General features: G+C 47.0%; 2 protein-coding genes across 3 annotated transcripts in view; one reads left to right on the top strand and one right to left on the bottom strand.

The window, feature by feature from the left end:
• Positions 1–4,901, bottom strand: part of METTL17 (methyltransferase like 17) — an 86,779-nt gene extending 81,878 nt beyond the window's left edge. Inside the window, exons 1-2 of one of the 2 annotated variants that reach the window (XM_069760593.1) lie at positions 4,712–4,901; positions 1,091–1,244 (exon numbers count right to left, since the gene is read on the bottom strand). In XM_069760593.1, the coding sequence (XP_069616694.1) occupies positions 1,091–1,244; positions 4,712–4,747 (190 nt within the window). In that variant the 5' untranslated portion in view covers positions 4,748–4,901. The remainder of the gene's footprint in view (positions 1–1,090; positions 1,245–4,711) is intronic. The other variant, XM_069760584.1, reaches the window with a different exon arrangement.
• Positions 4,902–4,954: 53 nt separating this feature from the next.
• Positions 4,955–16,884, top strand: part of PARP2 (poly(ADP-ribose) polymerase 2) — a 212,149-nt gene continuing 200,219 nt past the window's right edge. Inside the window, exon 1 of the mRNA XM_069760573.1 lies at positions 4,955–5,099. Coding sequence (XP_069616674.1) covers positions 5,057–5,099 — 43 coding nt within the window. The 5' untranslated portion in view covers positions 4,955–5,056. The remainder of the gene's footprint in view (positions 5,100–16,884) is intronic.

The raw sequence follows: 16,884 nt of genomic DNA, 5'->3' as shown, positions 1-16,884 counted from the left end.
GCCTATTTAATAGATGAACCTTTTCAGGGCGGATGCAGACTGCTATTTTTAGGCTGAGGGGGCCAATATCCATGGCCGCTTACCAGCCTGAGAATACCAGCCCCCAGCTGTCAGCTTTAGCAAGGCTGTTTATCAAAAATGGGGGAGATCCTACACCGCTTTTTTAAATTAATTAAATAATTTAAAAAATAGCGTGGGGACCCCTCTATTCTTGATAACCAGCCTTGCTGAAGCTGACAGCTGAGGGTTGCAGAACGCAAATGTCAGCTTTGCCTGGCTGGTTATCAAAAATACAGGGGAACCAAAATAGCAAAATAGCTGGCGCACTCCTAAATGCGTATCAATCCGGAAATGGTGAGGGTGCAAACAAAAGTGGCTAGTACAATATCACTGAAACAAAGAGAAAAGAAGCCACTATACAAATATTTGCACACCACCCATAATAGATATCAAAAAGGAACAACTTTTATTGGTAACACAATAATTAAAAACATTTAAAAACAATAAAAAAAACATGCTCCCCCCATCAGGTCCATGGAAAAAATAACTGCTGCACAAAAGACATAAAGACATGCTAGATGGTACTCAAGCTACAACACCATGAAATAACATGCTGAAAGAATGAGTCAGGAACCGGATATCAATAGGTACAGCACCCTAATGTAAAGAGCACATACCCCAATAACCCCCAAACTAGGGGGGGAGGGGAAGTGGAAACACAACCCGCTCCTGTAAGTGCCCCTAGTAGACCAAGATAAATAGAGGGTCTGGTAAGGTGATCCCTGGAGCATATGATAATGCCACACACACCCTGCTATCCGTAAGCAGGGGTGACAAAGCCAGGAAAATCACACACGGAACCACAAGACACAATAAATGAACGGTTGCTATACAATCACCTCCAATAAGGATAGCAACCAAGCAGCCAGATAGAAAGCAGGACCGACAGGCGGGAGATCCCAACGCGTGTCGCGGTTACAAGGACCGCTTTGTCAGGGGAACTCCCCTTGTCACTTCCCTTGACGAAGCGATCCTTGTAACCGTCGTAGTGATTTGTGAAGTAATAATAGAAGATACAATGACCACGTACTTTGCAGTAAGAGCTGGACTGCATCCTGAGCCTCTTTAGGCACGCGAGCCATATTCATGCGCACAATTCCAGGATGCTTTCGATGAGGAACTCGAGACAGGAAATCTGAAGAGTTGTCAATCTGAGGCACCGCCGCGGTCACTGAACTTAGCGCCTGTATGCATGGAAAATAGTGTAATATGTTAGTTTCAGCCACAGACGACCATAAGGCTACGCGCCCACAATCAGCTTTTGGTGAGTTTTTGATGCTGCAGAATTTCTGCACCTATTATGTAAATTAGGTTACTTGTGTTTTTTCATTGCGTTTTTGAGTGTGTTTTTTTTACATTCTTTTTTATTACATTTTTAACTCTGCATTTTGTGTGTCTTGTTGATGTGTTATGTTTTAAATCAAGGTGCTTTGTTTTTATACTTCCTGGTATTTGGCTTTGACAATATTTAATGATACAGTCATGTGTGGATTAAGTGCGTTTTTTATACGTTTTTGCTGCGGACTAGCACTAAAAACTCTTTTTTACCTGCTGATCTTCCGCAACTAATGCAAATCTATAGGAAACATCAGCACATAAAACTCAGCATACTCGCAGGAGAAATTGACATGCTGCCGATTAGAAACGCATGGCAGGTCAGTTTATCCTCAGTAAGTAAAAGCACAGTGGACAGGAGATTTCTGTAAATCCCATCCACTCTGCTGGAACTGGAAGACGCTGCATTTGTGACACAGAGAAAATATGCAGCGTCAAAAACTCATCGAGCGCACAGAGCCTAAAGGTTAGTGGCTCACAAGCTCATCTCCTGACCAAGTTTTCTAGCAAAAAACCATGCGCCATTTCAATCTGCACCATGTAAAATGGATCTGTCTCGGAATATCACAATACAAACCGATTAGGCTGGTGTACTTACTTTGAAAATCCATGTCAGAATTCAGGCAGGTGATTCCACATGTGATCAATGAACCGTACGGATTCACCATCCATGTCCAATACATTGTATTGGTGACATTTCTCTAGCGTCTCAACAAGAGAAATAGACATACTGCAGTCTGGAGAGACGCGCTGCATGTCCGTCTCCGCGGGTGAGCTGCAGGCGTCTCTGGACGCATACTGGGCATAGGATTTCTGGAAATCCCATCCACTAAGCTGTAACATCTGGACGATGCGGGTTGGACGTTGCACAAGTACGCAGCATTCAATCCACAGCGTTTACTGACCGTGTGCACGTACCCTGAAATGTAACAACATTTTGCTACTTTTGGAATTTCTATGCCAGTTTCATCCAGCGCCAACAAAATGGAATGGGCTGTAGTGATGGCCGCTTGTCTGACCCATGAGGTGTGGGGTACCTTAAGATTACTACAGTTTCAGATTGGAGAAGATTTGTGGAGAAGCGAACACTATTTTTAATAAATTAGGCGCCATTAGACCCCAACACGCCCCATCTCTTAACGCTGGCGTTAACAATGTGACTAGTTGATGGAGCGTTAATTTCCCAGAGCAGTCAGCCCTCTGTGGGTGTAATAACATAATTTGCATGAGTCGGCCTAATCTGGGGGAACTAACGCCCCATTGACTAGTCAAAGCCATAATTAGCATAGGAAAAGCGGAGGATAGAGATTCTTTTTTACAGCATTTATGTGACTGGATTCCGTTACACAGGACTGGTTAGGGAGGGAGATTAGTCACACGTAGGTGAATGCTGCTGGGTTGGGGGGCACGGGGGCCCTGACAGGATCCCTTTAATAGCGTTATAAAGCTATCTAGCCACCGCAATGAAAGCCTGGCTACCGGGAGGAAGTGAACCAATGACAGTGTTGTGGCGCTAACAGCGGCAGACCATGCAGCCACCATGATGCCAGACTTTCAACTGCACCTGCATTCTGGAGATGAAAGTAATGACAGGAGAGTGAGCCGGCAGAGATGCTCCCTCCTCCATCCTTCTCCCTATGCGCCTCACGTCTCAGAGCAGCCGGAGCGATGACATCAGTTCACTGTGACCGCAGGGCCGAGGATCAAACCATACGCTGCACAGGCCGGAGCAGCGGGACACGGGGAGAGGCGATTGGTTGTTTTTATCAATGCGTGGGTACCATTATACTGTCTGATGGAGGGTTTGGGGGGCTACTATACTGTATGTAAGGCTGTGTGGGGAGCATCTTACTATGTTGGGGTCATTGTGGGGTATCAGAAATTGCGGGTAGTACTGTAGGGTCATCATGTGGAACTCACTGTGGGGGTATCATACTGTGCTTGGGGGGCACATTTGTTAGCATCATACTTTATGGGAACACTAAGGGGCTTCAATACTGGGCAAAATTACTTTATAAGCGAAGCAGAGTTGTGGGATCTGCTCTTCTGCGACCCCAAACTCATATATATATATTTTTGGTGGGGTGATGGACATGTAGGACTTCTGCTATGTACACCCCTGGCCACCGGCTTTTAGTTAAAGGTACGGCAGCACCAGTAATCACGTCCTGACAGTGTTCTGTACAATGGCCGCCTACACAGTGACTGCGGCCATCTGCCTCACTCCCCTTAGGCCATGTTCTCACTGGCGGCTGTATGCTCATTTCACAGCACCAGCTCTGTCTATGAGCGGTCAGAATCCTCATGCACACACATTGGCTTTTTTGTGTGATCAGGATTTTGTGCTTTGCTGCGTTTTTTTCATTATAACGACCCGTTTGAAATGTCACTATATTTTTTGATTCCGCATCTGGGAGCACCATGATGTAGGGGCAGAGACACTGATTCCACTGTCATTTACTGGGCTGCTTGTAGCAATTTTTGATAGTCACCTGTGCATAGGCAGAAAGCTGCCAATCAGTGGTGGCAGGTTTCTGTTATACGGGCAGCAGGGTTACACGCCCTCTAGTGATCATCATAGAGCTGGCCCCGCCCCTTCGCGTGACGTCAGCACAAAAGAGCGGCGGGAGAGTAGTCTGACTTGGGTTGTGCGGCGCGCACACGGCGCTGCCTCATCTCAGCCATTGGACTCATGCTGCCAGCCGTGAGCCACTTCCAAGGTCCGGGGGAGAGGCGGCATCCGCCGAGAGGAGATGCAGATGAGGGGGCGGAGCTCAAATCAGTGTCCCGCCCACATCACCACACACCGCACGGCGTCTCCTGCGTGGCCACTCCCACGTGACGGACCGGTCCACTCCAGCGTGGGGTTGCTGGGGACTCACTCACCCGACATCGGGTGACGCCCTGTGAGGGCGGCAGAGGCTCTTGTCTCAGACCTTCCCTGAGGTAGAGGAGAGATGACATCACAGGTGTGACGCACTCAGCACGTGACCTCAGCATTGAGCTTCCCTTCCGCTCGTACACTCCGCCCTCCCGCACACTATATATAGGCCGCGGGGTGCGGGACATGATAACTTATGGAGACCTAATGACACAAACACCCAGTTAGGTCGGTGTATCAGCAGCGCTGGCGCGCCGTGCACTCGGAGCGGCCACTTAGTGACCACAGCAGCGCACTGTAGCGAGGAGCTATCCCAGAAACACTTGCGCCGCACAAATGCAAATCTAAGGGGCGGAGCTGATGGAAACGTGTTTACTCAATAAGCGCGGAGGTTCTCACTTTCCGGAAGGGGGCAGAAGCACGTGACTGACTCACCCGAAGCTGCTGGAGACGGGTCCGTAGTGCCAGCATTGTCCTGCCGTTCAATGTCAGAGCCGGACCCACCGAATGCCAATCACACGGCCGTCGTTAAAACGTAGCCAACCAGCACAGTCTGCTTTGACCCCGCCTCAAAAATACAACCCAATCGGCTCGCAGCCTTCCTTAGCCAATCTCCCGCGAAAACAGCGTTTTCTAATCACGTGTTTCCTCACCGGCGTTCTATAACCTCAGCTGTAACGTGTTATCCGCTGAGTGACAGGTCAGCCAGCCAATCAGAGGCGTGCCTACGTCCAGGATTGGAGTCTGGAGAGGCAAGAAGTAGAGAGCTGCTTGCGGAAGATGTCCGGGCGCAGAGGCTCAGGGCGGGAGCGCACTCCCCGGGGTGAGAGACGGCGTGTGGCCGGGCGGAGTGTGGGGGGTAGCCGGGGCGCCGTGACTTTACTGGTGGCTGGAATAAAACCTACGTTTTCGGGCGTGACGTGCCCGACTCCACGGTCACCGTGTTATGGAGCGCGCTGAGGCTCCTGTCCGTATTTACATGGGACTGCAGGCAAAATAACTGCATAATAGAGACGGAAAAGTGCAGCCTCCTCCCCAGCCCTGCACCCTGGTGCTAGAGGAGGGTCGTGTGCCGAGCAGCAGCCTGACCGGTGTCCTCCGCGCTGGGGCAGGCCCCCGAGGACAGGCCCTGCACACTGGGTGCCATCCACACACTGATCCTGTGTGTATGATCCACAGACTGACCCCCCCGTGTGTGTGTATAATCCACGGACTGACCCCCAGTGTGTGTGTATAATCCACGGACTGACCCCCAGTGTGTGTGTGTGTGTATAATCCACGGACTGACCCCCAGTGTGTGTGTGTGTGTGTATAATCCACAGACTAACCCCCCGTGTGTGTGTATAATCCACAGACTGACCCCCAGTGTGTGTGTGTATAATCCACAGACTGACCCCCCGTGTGTGTGTGTATAATCCACAGACTGATCCTGTGTGTGTAGAATCCACAGACTGACCCCCCCATTGTATGTGTATAATCCACAGACTGACCACGTGTGTGTGTATGTATAATCTTCACAGACTGACCCCCAGTGTGTGTGTATAATCCACACAGACTGACCTGTGTGTGTGTGTGTGTGTGTAAAATCCACAGACTGACCCCACAATGTGTGTATAATCCAGACTGCCCCCCCCAGTGTGTGTAATCCACAGATTGATCCTATATGTATAATCCACAGACTGACCCCCCCCCCAATGTGTGTAGAGTCCAAAGACTGACCCCCCAATGTGTGTATAATCCATACTGATCCCCAATGTGTAATCCACAAACTGACCCCCAATGTATGTGTATATAAACCACATACTGACCCCCTGTGTGTGTAATACACAGACTGATCCTGTGTGTATAATCCACAGATGGACCCCCAATGTGTGTGTGTGCGTATAATCCACGGACTGACCCCCAGTGTGTGTGTGTGTGTATAATCCACGGACTGACCCCCAGTGTGTGTGTGTATAATCCACGGACTGACCCCCAGTGTGTGTGTGTATAATCCACGGACTGACCCCCAGTGTGTGTGTGTATAATCCACGGACTGACCCCCAGTGTGTGTGTGTATAATCCACGGACTGACCCCCAGTGTGTGTGTGTGTATAATCCACGGACTGACCCCCAGTGTGTGTGTGTATAATCCACGGACTGACCCCCAATGTGTGTGTGTATAATCCACGGACTGACCCCCAGTGTGTGTGTGTATAATCCACGGACTGACCCCCAGTGTGTGTGTGTGTATAATCCACGGACTGACCCCCAGTGTGTGTGTGTATAATCCACGGACTGACCCCCAGTGTGTGTGTGTGTGTGTATAATCCACGGACTGACCCCCAGAGTGTGTGTGTGTGTATAATCCACGGACTGACCCCCAGTGTGTGTGTGTGTGTGTGTGTGTGTGTATAATCCGCAGACTGACCCCCAGTGTGTGTGTGTGTGTGTGTGTATAATCCACGGACTGACCCCCAGTGTGTGTGTGTATAATCCACGGACTGACCCCCAGTGTGTGTGTGTATAATCCACGGACTGACCCCCAGTGTGTGTGTGTGTGTGTGTGTGTGTGTATAATCCACGGACTGACCCCCAGTGTGTGTGTGTGTGTGTATAATCCACGGACTGACCCCCAGTGTGTGTGTGTATAATCCACGGACTGACCCCCAGTGTGTGTGTGTATAATCCACGGACTGACCCCCAGTGTGTGTGTGTGTGTGTGTATAATCCACGGACTGACCCCCAGTGTGTGTGTGTGTGTGTGTGTATAATCCACGGACTGACCCCCAGTGTGTGTGTGTATAATCCACGGACTGACCCCCAGTGTGTGTGTGTGTATAATCCGCGGACTGACCCCCAGTGTGTGTGTGTGTGTATAATCCGCAGACTGACCCCCAGTGTGTGTGTGTGTGTATAATCCACGGACTGACCCCCAGTGTGTGTGTGTATAATCCACGGACTGACCCCCAGTGTGTGTGTGTATAATCCACGGACTGACCCCCAGTGTGTGTGTGTGTGTGTGTGTGTGTGTGTGTGTGTATAATCCACGGACTGACCCCCAGTGTGTGTGTGTGTATAATCCACGGACTGACCCCCTGTGTGTGTGTGTGTGTGTATATAATCCACGGACTGACCCCCAGTGTGTGTGTGTGTGTATAATCCACGGACTGACCCCCAGCGTGTGTGTGTGTGTATAATCCACGGACTGACCCCCAGCGTGTGTGTGTGTGTATAATCCACGGACTGACCCCCAGTGTGTGTGTGTGTGTGTATAATCCACGGACTGACCCCCAGTGTGTGTGTGTGTGTATAATCCACGGACTGACCCCCAGTGTGTGTGTGTGTGTATAATCCACGGACTGACCCCCAGTGTGTGTGTGTGTATAATCCACGGACTGACCCCCAGTGTGTGTGTGTGTATAATCCACGGACTGACCCCCAGTGTGTGTGTGTGTGTATAATCCACGGACTGACCCCCAGTGTGTGTGTGTGTATAATCCACGGACTGACCCCCAGTGTGTGTGTGTGTGTATAATCCACGGACTGACCCCCAGTGTGTGTGTGTGTATAATCCACGGACTGACCCCCAGTGTGTGTGTGTGTATAATCCACGGACTGACCCCCAGTGTGTGTGTGTGTATAATCCACGGACTGACCCCCAGTGTGTGTGTGTGTATAATCCACGGACTGACCCCCAGTGTGTGTGTGTGTATAATCCACGGACTGACCCCCAGTGTGTGTGTGTGTATAATCCACGGACTGACCCCCAGTGTGTGTGTGTGTATAATCCACGGACTGACCCCCAGTGTGTGTGTGTGTATAATCCACGGACTGACCCCCAGTGTGTGTGTGTGTATAATCCACGGACTGACCCCCAGTGTGTGTGTGTGTATAATCCACGGACTGACCCCCAGTGTGTGTGTGTGTATAATCCACGGACTGACCCCCAGTGTGTGTGTGTGTATAATCCACGGACTGACCCCCAGTGTGTGTGTGTGTATAATCCACGGACTGACCCCCAGTGTGTGTGTATAATCCACGGACTGACCCCCAGTGTGTGTGTATAATCCACGGACTGACCCCCCCCCCCCCCCCCCCCAAAGTGAGTGTGTTTGGATTAGGCTGGGTTCACATTACGTTAAGCAGCCTGTTCACGCTGCCATTAACCCCTATTTCGGGCGCATCGCCAACACATGCCAGAATAGGCGTGCGCTAGCTATGTGCCGTCATTGAGTGACGGACCCTGGGACGCGGGCTGCAGCACTTCCGGGTCCATCACTAGCATCTGCTAGCTCTATCTGTGCTAGCGCGATCGAATTTCGGGACTTGCGTTAACGCAGTCCGTTTAACGCATGCATTCAACAGGCTGCTTTAACGCAATGTGAATCTAGCCTTAGGCCAGGATCACACATGCGAGAAACTCGTACGAGTCTTGCATCTTAATACCCGGCACTTGGACCGGAGAGTGTGACTGCATGTATTTCTGTAGCCGCACGCTCCGCTCCCGAGTGCCGGCAGCAGTGCCAAGTATTAAGATGCGAGACTGGTACGAGTTTCTCAAATGTGATCCTGGCCTAATACACACTCCAAGAGTTAGTCTGTGGATGTGCTCATAATCCAGACTCACCCCACCCGTGTGTACATGTGTGTAAATAATCCGCAGACTACCCCCCCTTTCCATCCCCAGTCTGTGCGCTTGTACAGTTGGGGAAATAAGTATTTGATCCTTCACTGATTTTGTAAGTTTGCCCACTGACAAAGACATGAACACTTCATAATTTTAAGTGTAGGTTAATTTTAACCTTGAGAGAGAATATCAAAAACAAAATTCAGAAAATCAGTGTATAAATTATATAAATCTATTTGCATTTTGCAGTGAGAAATAAGTATTTGATCTCCTACCAACCATTTAGGGTTTGTGCACACGTTGTGGTTTCTCTGCGGATCCGCAGCGTTTTTTGAGGTGCAGAAACGCTGCAGATCTGCAATTGATTTACAGTACAATGTAAATCAATGAGAAAAAAAATGCTGTGCACACTTTGCAGAAAATCCGCTGCGGAAACGCTGCGGTTTAAGGCTGTGTACACGTTGCAGATTATTTGCGTTTTTTTAGCTTTTTTGCGCTATAAGAACGCTATAAAACCGCAAATAATCTGCATACATTAAGCATCCTATCCTTTTTAATGAAATCCGCAATTTCTGTGCACATGATGTGCGTTTTTCCGCATGAAAAACGCATTGCGGAAAAATAACCTGCTCATTAATTTTGCGGTTTTTTTCGCGGTTTTCCCACTGTCTAATGCATTGGGAAATGTCTGGGAAAAACCGTGCAAAAAACGCGTCAAAACCGCGCAAAAAAACACGCAAAAAAATGCATGCGGATTTCATGCGGAAATCTGGCAGAAATGTCCAGATTTTCACAGGAATTTTCTGCATGAAATCCTGAACGTGTGCACATAGCCTAAAAGAAGTATGGCTATGTGGACACGTTCAGGAATTCATGCAGAAAATTCCTGTGAAAAACCGGACATTTTCTGCAAGAAAACCGCATGCGGTTTTTGCCGCGGTTTTGACGCGTTTTTTTCCAGACACTTCCCAATGCATTTTGTAGTGGGAAATCTGCAAAAAAAACCGCAAAATTAATGAACATGCTGCGTTTTTTACCGCGATGCGTTTTTTTCCGCGAAAAAAAAACGCATCATGTGCACAAAACATGCGGAATTCATTCTAAATGATGGGATGCTTTTGTATACGTTTTTTTGCGGTTTTATAGCGTTTTTATCGGGAAAAACCGCAACGTGTGCACACAGCCTAACATGTCACTTTTTTGTGAATCTGCAGCGTTTTTGTACCCATTCCATTATAGAAGACCGCAGGGGTTAAAACCGCAGCAAATCTGCAAGAAAACCGCAGCAAACCAGCACAAAAAACACGACAAATCCGCAAGTGCGTTTTCTGCCAGGAGAGGCAAAATCCGCACCAGAAATTCCTAAGCCTAATCCGCAACGTGTGCACATAGCCTTAGGCTGTGTGCACACGATGCGGAATTTGTGCGGATCACTAGCGGATTTTTCCACACAGAAACGCTGCAGTTCCGCACAGTGATTAACAGTACAATGTAAATCAATAGGGAAAAAAGCTGCGCTAATGGTGTGGAAAAATCCGCACTGAATCCGCTGCAGATTGAAAAGTGCATGTCACTTCTTTTGTGCGGAACTGCAGCGTTTCTGCACCCTTCCATTATAGAAATCCGCAGTGGTAAAATCCGCATTCCGCATCAACCGCACAAAATCCGCGGCAAATCCGCACCTGCGGTTTCTGCCAGGAGATGCGGATTTTGTGCGGAAAATTCTGCACCCGAATCCGTAACGTGTGCACATAGCCTTAGAGTTCTGGCTCCTACAGACCAGTTAGATGCTGCTAATCAACTCGTTACCTGCATTGAAGACAGCTGTCTTATATAGACACCTTTTATAATAGATTCCTGTCCACAGACTCAATTAATCAGTCAGACTCTGACCTCTACAACATGGGCAAGACCAAAGAGCTTTATAAGGATGTCTGGGACAAGATCATAGACCTGTACAAAGCTGGAATTGGCTACAAAACCATAAGTAAGATGCTGGGTGAGAAGGAGACAACTGTTGGTGCAACAGTAAGAAAATGGAATTAATGCAAAATGACTGTCGATCAACATCGATCTGGGGCACCATGCAAAATCTCATCTCGTGGGGTATCCTTGATCATGAGGAAGGTCAGAGATCAGCCTAAAACTACACGGGGGGGGAGGGGGGGCAGCCTGTTAATGTTCTCAAGGCAGCTGGGACCAAAGTCACCAAGGAAACTATTGGTAACACATTACGCCGATATATAAAAAAAAGATTATTTATTATTAAGCGCTAACATGTTCCGCAGCGCTTTACAGTTTTACATACATTATCATCGCTGTCCCCGTTGGGGCTCACAATCTAAATTCCCTATCAGTATGTCTTTGGAATGTGGGAGGAAACCGGAGTACCTGGAGGAAACCCACGCAAACATGGAGAGAACATACAAACTACTTGCAGATGTCCTTGGTGGGGTTTGAACCCAGGACTCCAGTGCTGCAAGGCTGCTGTGCTAACCACTGAGCCACCGTGCTGCCCCAAATCCTGCAGTGCCCGCAAGGCCCCCCTGCTCAAGAAGGCGCATGTACAGGCCCGCCTGAAGTTTGCCAGTGAACACCTGGATGATTCTGTGAGTGATTTGGAGAAGGTAGTCAAATGAGACAAAAATTGAGCTCTTTGGCATTAACTCAACTCGCTGTGTTTGGAGGAAGAGAAATGCTGTCTATGACCCCAAAACACCATCCACACTGTCAAGCATGGAGGTGGAAACATTGTTTTGTGGGTGTTTCTTTGCTATGGGCACATGACTACTTCATCACGTCAATGGGAGAATGGATGGACCATGTACCGTATTATCCTGAGTGACAACCTCCTTCCCTCTGTCAGGACATTAATAAGGGGTTGTGGCTGGGGCTTCCAGCAAGACAATGACCCTAAATATACAGCCAAGGCAACAAAGGAGTGGCTCAAAAAGAAGCGCATTAAGGTCATGGAGTGGCCTAGCCAGTCTCCAGACCTTAGCCCCATAAAAACTTATGGAGGGAGATGAAGCTCCGAGTTGCCAAGCGACAGCCTCAATATTGTAATGACTAGCTGAAGAGCCCGGTGTTGCCTGGGCATAGTAAATATCTGTGGTTAGTTATAGCACCTCACTTCTCTTATTTTCCCATCACGCCTCTCATTTTCCCAATCACATCTTTAATTTTCCCCCTCACATCTCTCATTTTCTCCCTCACACCTCTCATTTTCTCGCTCACTCCTCTCATTCCCGCCTAACACTTGTCATTTCGACCTCACATCTGTCATTTTCCGATCACTACACTATTTTCCCTCACTCCTCTGGCCGGGGTCACACTAGACCGTAATACGGACGAGTGCAATGCGATAAAAAATCGCATAGCACTCGTCCCAATGTTAATCTATGGTGCAGCTCCCATCATCCGATATTTTATCGGCCGTATTCAGGATCCGAGTGAAATCGCAGCATGCTGCGATTGTCAGCGTTTCTCGGCCGAGAAACGCCAATGAAAGTCTATGGGGGTGAGAAAAAATAGCACAGCACACGGACCATCAGTGTGCCTTGCGAGAAATTCTCAGGCATTGGGCAGGTGACAGGAAAGGCTCAACCATTATTTGCTCATTTTGCAAGTGTGTGAGAAAATCTCACCATACGGATGCCATACGGATGTCACACGGATCATTTGATGCGAGAAAATCGCATCCTCGCACTGCACACGGATCACTGTTTTGGTAACATTTGTGCGATTCTCATCCGTCAAAAACGGACCGTTTTTTTTATACGTTGTGTGTGTCCCCGGCCTCTCATTTTGCACTCACACCTTTTCACTTTCACCTCCCACCTCTCATTTTCACCTCAGTATATACATGTTTGTCATCTCCCTTATATATAGTATACATCTGTATGTCATCTCCTGTATATACCTGTATGTCATCTCCCCTGTATATAGTATATACCTGCTGTCATCTCCCCTGTATATAGTATATACCTGTATGTCATCTCCTCCTATATATAGTATATACCTGTATGTCATGTCCTATATATAGTATATACCTGTATGTCATCTCCTCCTATATATAGTATATACCTGTATGTCATCTCCTTCTATATATAGTATATACCTGTATGTCATCTCCCCTGTATATAGTATATATCTGTGTGTCATCTCCTCCTTTATATAGTATATACCTGTATGTCATCTTTTATATATAGCATATACCTGTATGTCATCTCCTCCTGTACATAGTATATACCTGTAGGTCATCTGCTCCTGTATATAGTATATACCTGTGTCCTCTCCTCCTGTATATAGTATATACATGTGTGATCTCCTGTATTAGACCTCGTTAACACGTTATTTCCTCAGTATTTTTACCTCAGTATTTGTAAGATAAATTGGCAGCCTGATAAATCCCCAGCCAACAGGAAGCCCTCCCCCTGGCAGTATATATTAGCTCACACTTACACATAATAGACAGGTCATGTGACTGACAACTGCCGTATTTCCTATATGGTACATTTGTTGCTCTTGTAGTTTGTCTGGTTATTAATCAGATTTTTATTATTGAAGGCTAATACCAGACTTGTGTGTGTTTTAGGGCGAGTTTCGTCTGTCAAGTTGTGTATGTTGAGTTGTGTGTGGCGACATGCGTGTAGCAACTTTTTGTGTGTCGAGTTGCATGTGACAGGTTAGTGTAGCAAGTTGTGTGCAGCAAGTTTTGCGCATTGCGAGTTTTGCGCGTGGCGAGTTTTATGTGTGGTGCCTTTTGAGTATGTGCAAGTTTTGTGTGAGGCAGCTTTTGCATGTGTTGCAAATTTTGTGCATGTGGCAATTTTTCCGCGTGTGCAAGTTTTGCATGTGGCGAGTTTTCCATGAGGTGAGTTTTGCACTTGTGGCGAGTTTTGCGTGAGCCTAGTTTTTGCATGTGGCGAGTTTTGCGCGTGGTGAGTTTTGAGCGGCGACTTTTGTGTTTCAACTTTTATGTGGCGAGGTTGGTGTATGTGTGGTGAAATGTGTGCTGTGGGTGGTATATGTGTTCAAGCACGTGGTAGTGTGTGGCGCATTTTGTGTGTGTGTTCATATCCCCATGTGTGGTGAGTATCTCATGTCAGGGCCCCACCTTAGCAACTGATCGGTATATACTCTTTGGCGCCATCGCTCTCATTCTTTAAGTCCCCCTTGTTCACATCTGGCAGCTGTCAATTTGCATCCAACACTTTTCCTTTCACTTTTCCCCATTATGTAGATAGGGGAAAAATAGTTTGAATTGGAAAGCGCAGGGTTAAAATTTCACCTCACAACATAGCCTATGACGCTCTCGGGGTCCAGACGTGTGACTGTGCAAAATTTTGTTTCTGTAGCTGCGACGCCTCCAACACTTTTCCTTTCACTTTTTTCCCCATTATGTAGATAGGGGCAAAATTGTTTGGTGAATTGGAACGCGCGGGGTTAAAATTTCGCCTCACAACATAGCCTATGACGCTCTCGGGTCCAGACGTGTGACTGTGCAAAATTTTGTGGCTGTAGCTGCGACGGTGCAGATGCCAATCCCGGACACACACACACACACACACACACACACACACACACACACACACACACACACACACACACACACACACACACACACACACACACACACACACACACACACACACACACACACACACACACAGCTTTATATGGTAGATTTAGAGATGTTCTGCAAAGAGTGGACCGAAATTCGTCCTGACATGTGCACAAACCTCATCAACTACATACGTCTGACTGCTGTGCTTGCCAACAATGGTTTTGCCCCCAAGTATTAAGTCTTGTTTGTACTTATTTCTCACTGCAAGATGCAAGTGAACATATATAATTTATACAATGATTTTCTGGATTGTATTTTTGATTTTCTATCTCTCCATGTTAAGATTAACCTACCTTTTTAAAATTAGACTGTTCATGTCTTTGTCAGTGGGCAAACTTACAACATCAGCAAGGGATCAAAGTCTTATTTCCCCCACTGCATATAACGCGCAGACTGCCCCTCCGGTGTGTGCGCTTGTATATAACGCACAGACTGACCCCACCACTCCGGTGTGTGTTTGTGCGTGTATATATCTAAAATCCATATTCTGTCATAGGTGTGTATATACAGTACTCTGCATCATTTTTTTTTTTACTACACCTGCCTAAAACTTTTGCAATGTGAGTGGTTTAAAAGTATAAGTGTTATTAGTTTAATTTATGAAATAACCAAACACAAGAGAAAAGAGCAAGAGAAATTCAAAATAATATTTGGTGTGATCGCCTTTTGCCTTTAAAACAGCATCATTTCTAGATACTTTTGCAAACTGTTTTAGGAGCTCAACAGGATGGTTATTCCAAACATCTTGGAGAACTACCCACAGATCTATCAATGTAAGCTTGTGCTAATCTTTTTGTCTCTTTATGTAACCCCAGACACACTGGATGTTAAAATCAGGGCTCTGGGGGGACCATATCATCACTTCCAGGACTCTTAGTTCTTTATTTTGAAGATAATTGTTAATGACATTGTCTGTCTGTATGTTTAGGGTCCTTGTCCTGCTGCAGAATAAATATCTGCTTGTATTTCTCAATAACCTCTCACATGCTTCACTGTTGCCTGCCGTTACTTATTTATTGTACCGCTCTTCTGCCTTTTGGCAAAAAGTCTTATATTACAGCCAAATATTTTACGTTTTGACTCTTCAGTCCAGATCCCCTGCTGCCATTTTCTACACCCCAGTTATGTTTTCTTGCATAGTTGAGTTGGTTATCACGATTGTCGGGTGTCCCGGGACCAGGGGCTCCATTACCTGTCCCTAATGTTAAGGGCACCCTAGCTCGCCCTGTTCCCTGGGTTACTTCTAATGGTGAAGATGTTGGGGCCACGCACCTTGCCTTAGCTCCTGAATTCACACTCAGTCTGTACTCCCTCACACCCCCCGTAATGCGAACAGGGGTAACGAAAAACGCACGCACGTATATGTGGGGGATGGGATTAAATTAAAGTAGGAGAAGAAAGATAATTATCACACTCATAACCTAGCCACAGTCACAGATAAACCCACCAAAAGCCTTCTATAATAACCAACATCCTCCAGCCATGAAGCATAAGCTAGCTCTGACAATGAGTGCGAGCCAGATAATATAGGAGATGGGCGTGGCTAACAGTGCACAGCTGAGAGCCTAAATGCTCCAGGAGCTCTCAACAGCAGATTAACCCCTGCACTGCTAAAATAAATTTACACAGTTTAATAATGTGGAGTGCTTCTAACCAGTGCAGGAATAGGAGCACATTGCCCTTTTCTAGCTGACCACAATACTGACAAATACAGGCAGATACTTATCCATCAGGGAGGTGCCTGATTGGCGCCCAAATTATTCTGCAGCAGCACAATTACCCCAAACATATAGGCAATGTAATTAACAACCATCTTTCATAAAGAAGAGAAAGGAGTCCAGGAAGGGACTTCTCTGTTTGAGAAGCACCCCATCACAATTTTTGTTAATTTATCACTGTATAAGTCATAAATCACTGCAAAAGTCCCTGGCAGGGGTAGGTGGGAACATCTTCTCCTCCTGACCCAGCTAACTGCAGGGACAAGAGACTTCCTGTTCCTACATAGAGAAAAATTAGCTGGCTATAAAGTCAAAATGAGCAATTGTAAGTACACAGTGCTATATAATATGATGATCGGAATATATTAAGAGGATAAAAACTGTGATGGGAGTGCTTATTTAAGAGATGGATTTTCACAAGCCTACATCCTGAGAAGATCTGTGCTTAGTTTTCCAAGATGTTGCGAACAACCTCCCTGCTGGGTCCCTTCCAAAACGTTGAGCCAGTGTAGTTGGGGTCTTTTGCACAGTACTGTACATGTATAATTGACTAGCGTAGGAGTGAATAGAATATGCTGACCCATGCACCAATATATTTACTGATCTACACTGGAAGTGTGTATGTAAGCAGGCCATGTACTGAGTCACAGTA

The sequence above is a fragment of the Ranitomeya imitator genome, chromosome 1 (genome assembly GCF_032444005.1).
Source record: "Ranitomeya imitator isolate aRanImi1 chromosome 1, aRanImi1.pri, whole genome shotgun sequence".
NCBI lineage: Eukaryota > Metazoa > Chordata > Amphibia > Anura > Dendrobatidae > Ranitomeya > Ranitomeya imitator.
The sequence above is the reverse complement of the archived record's forward strand: the minus strand, read 5'-3'. Positions and strand labels throughout refer to the sequence as shown.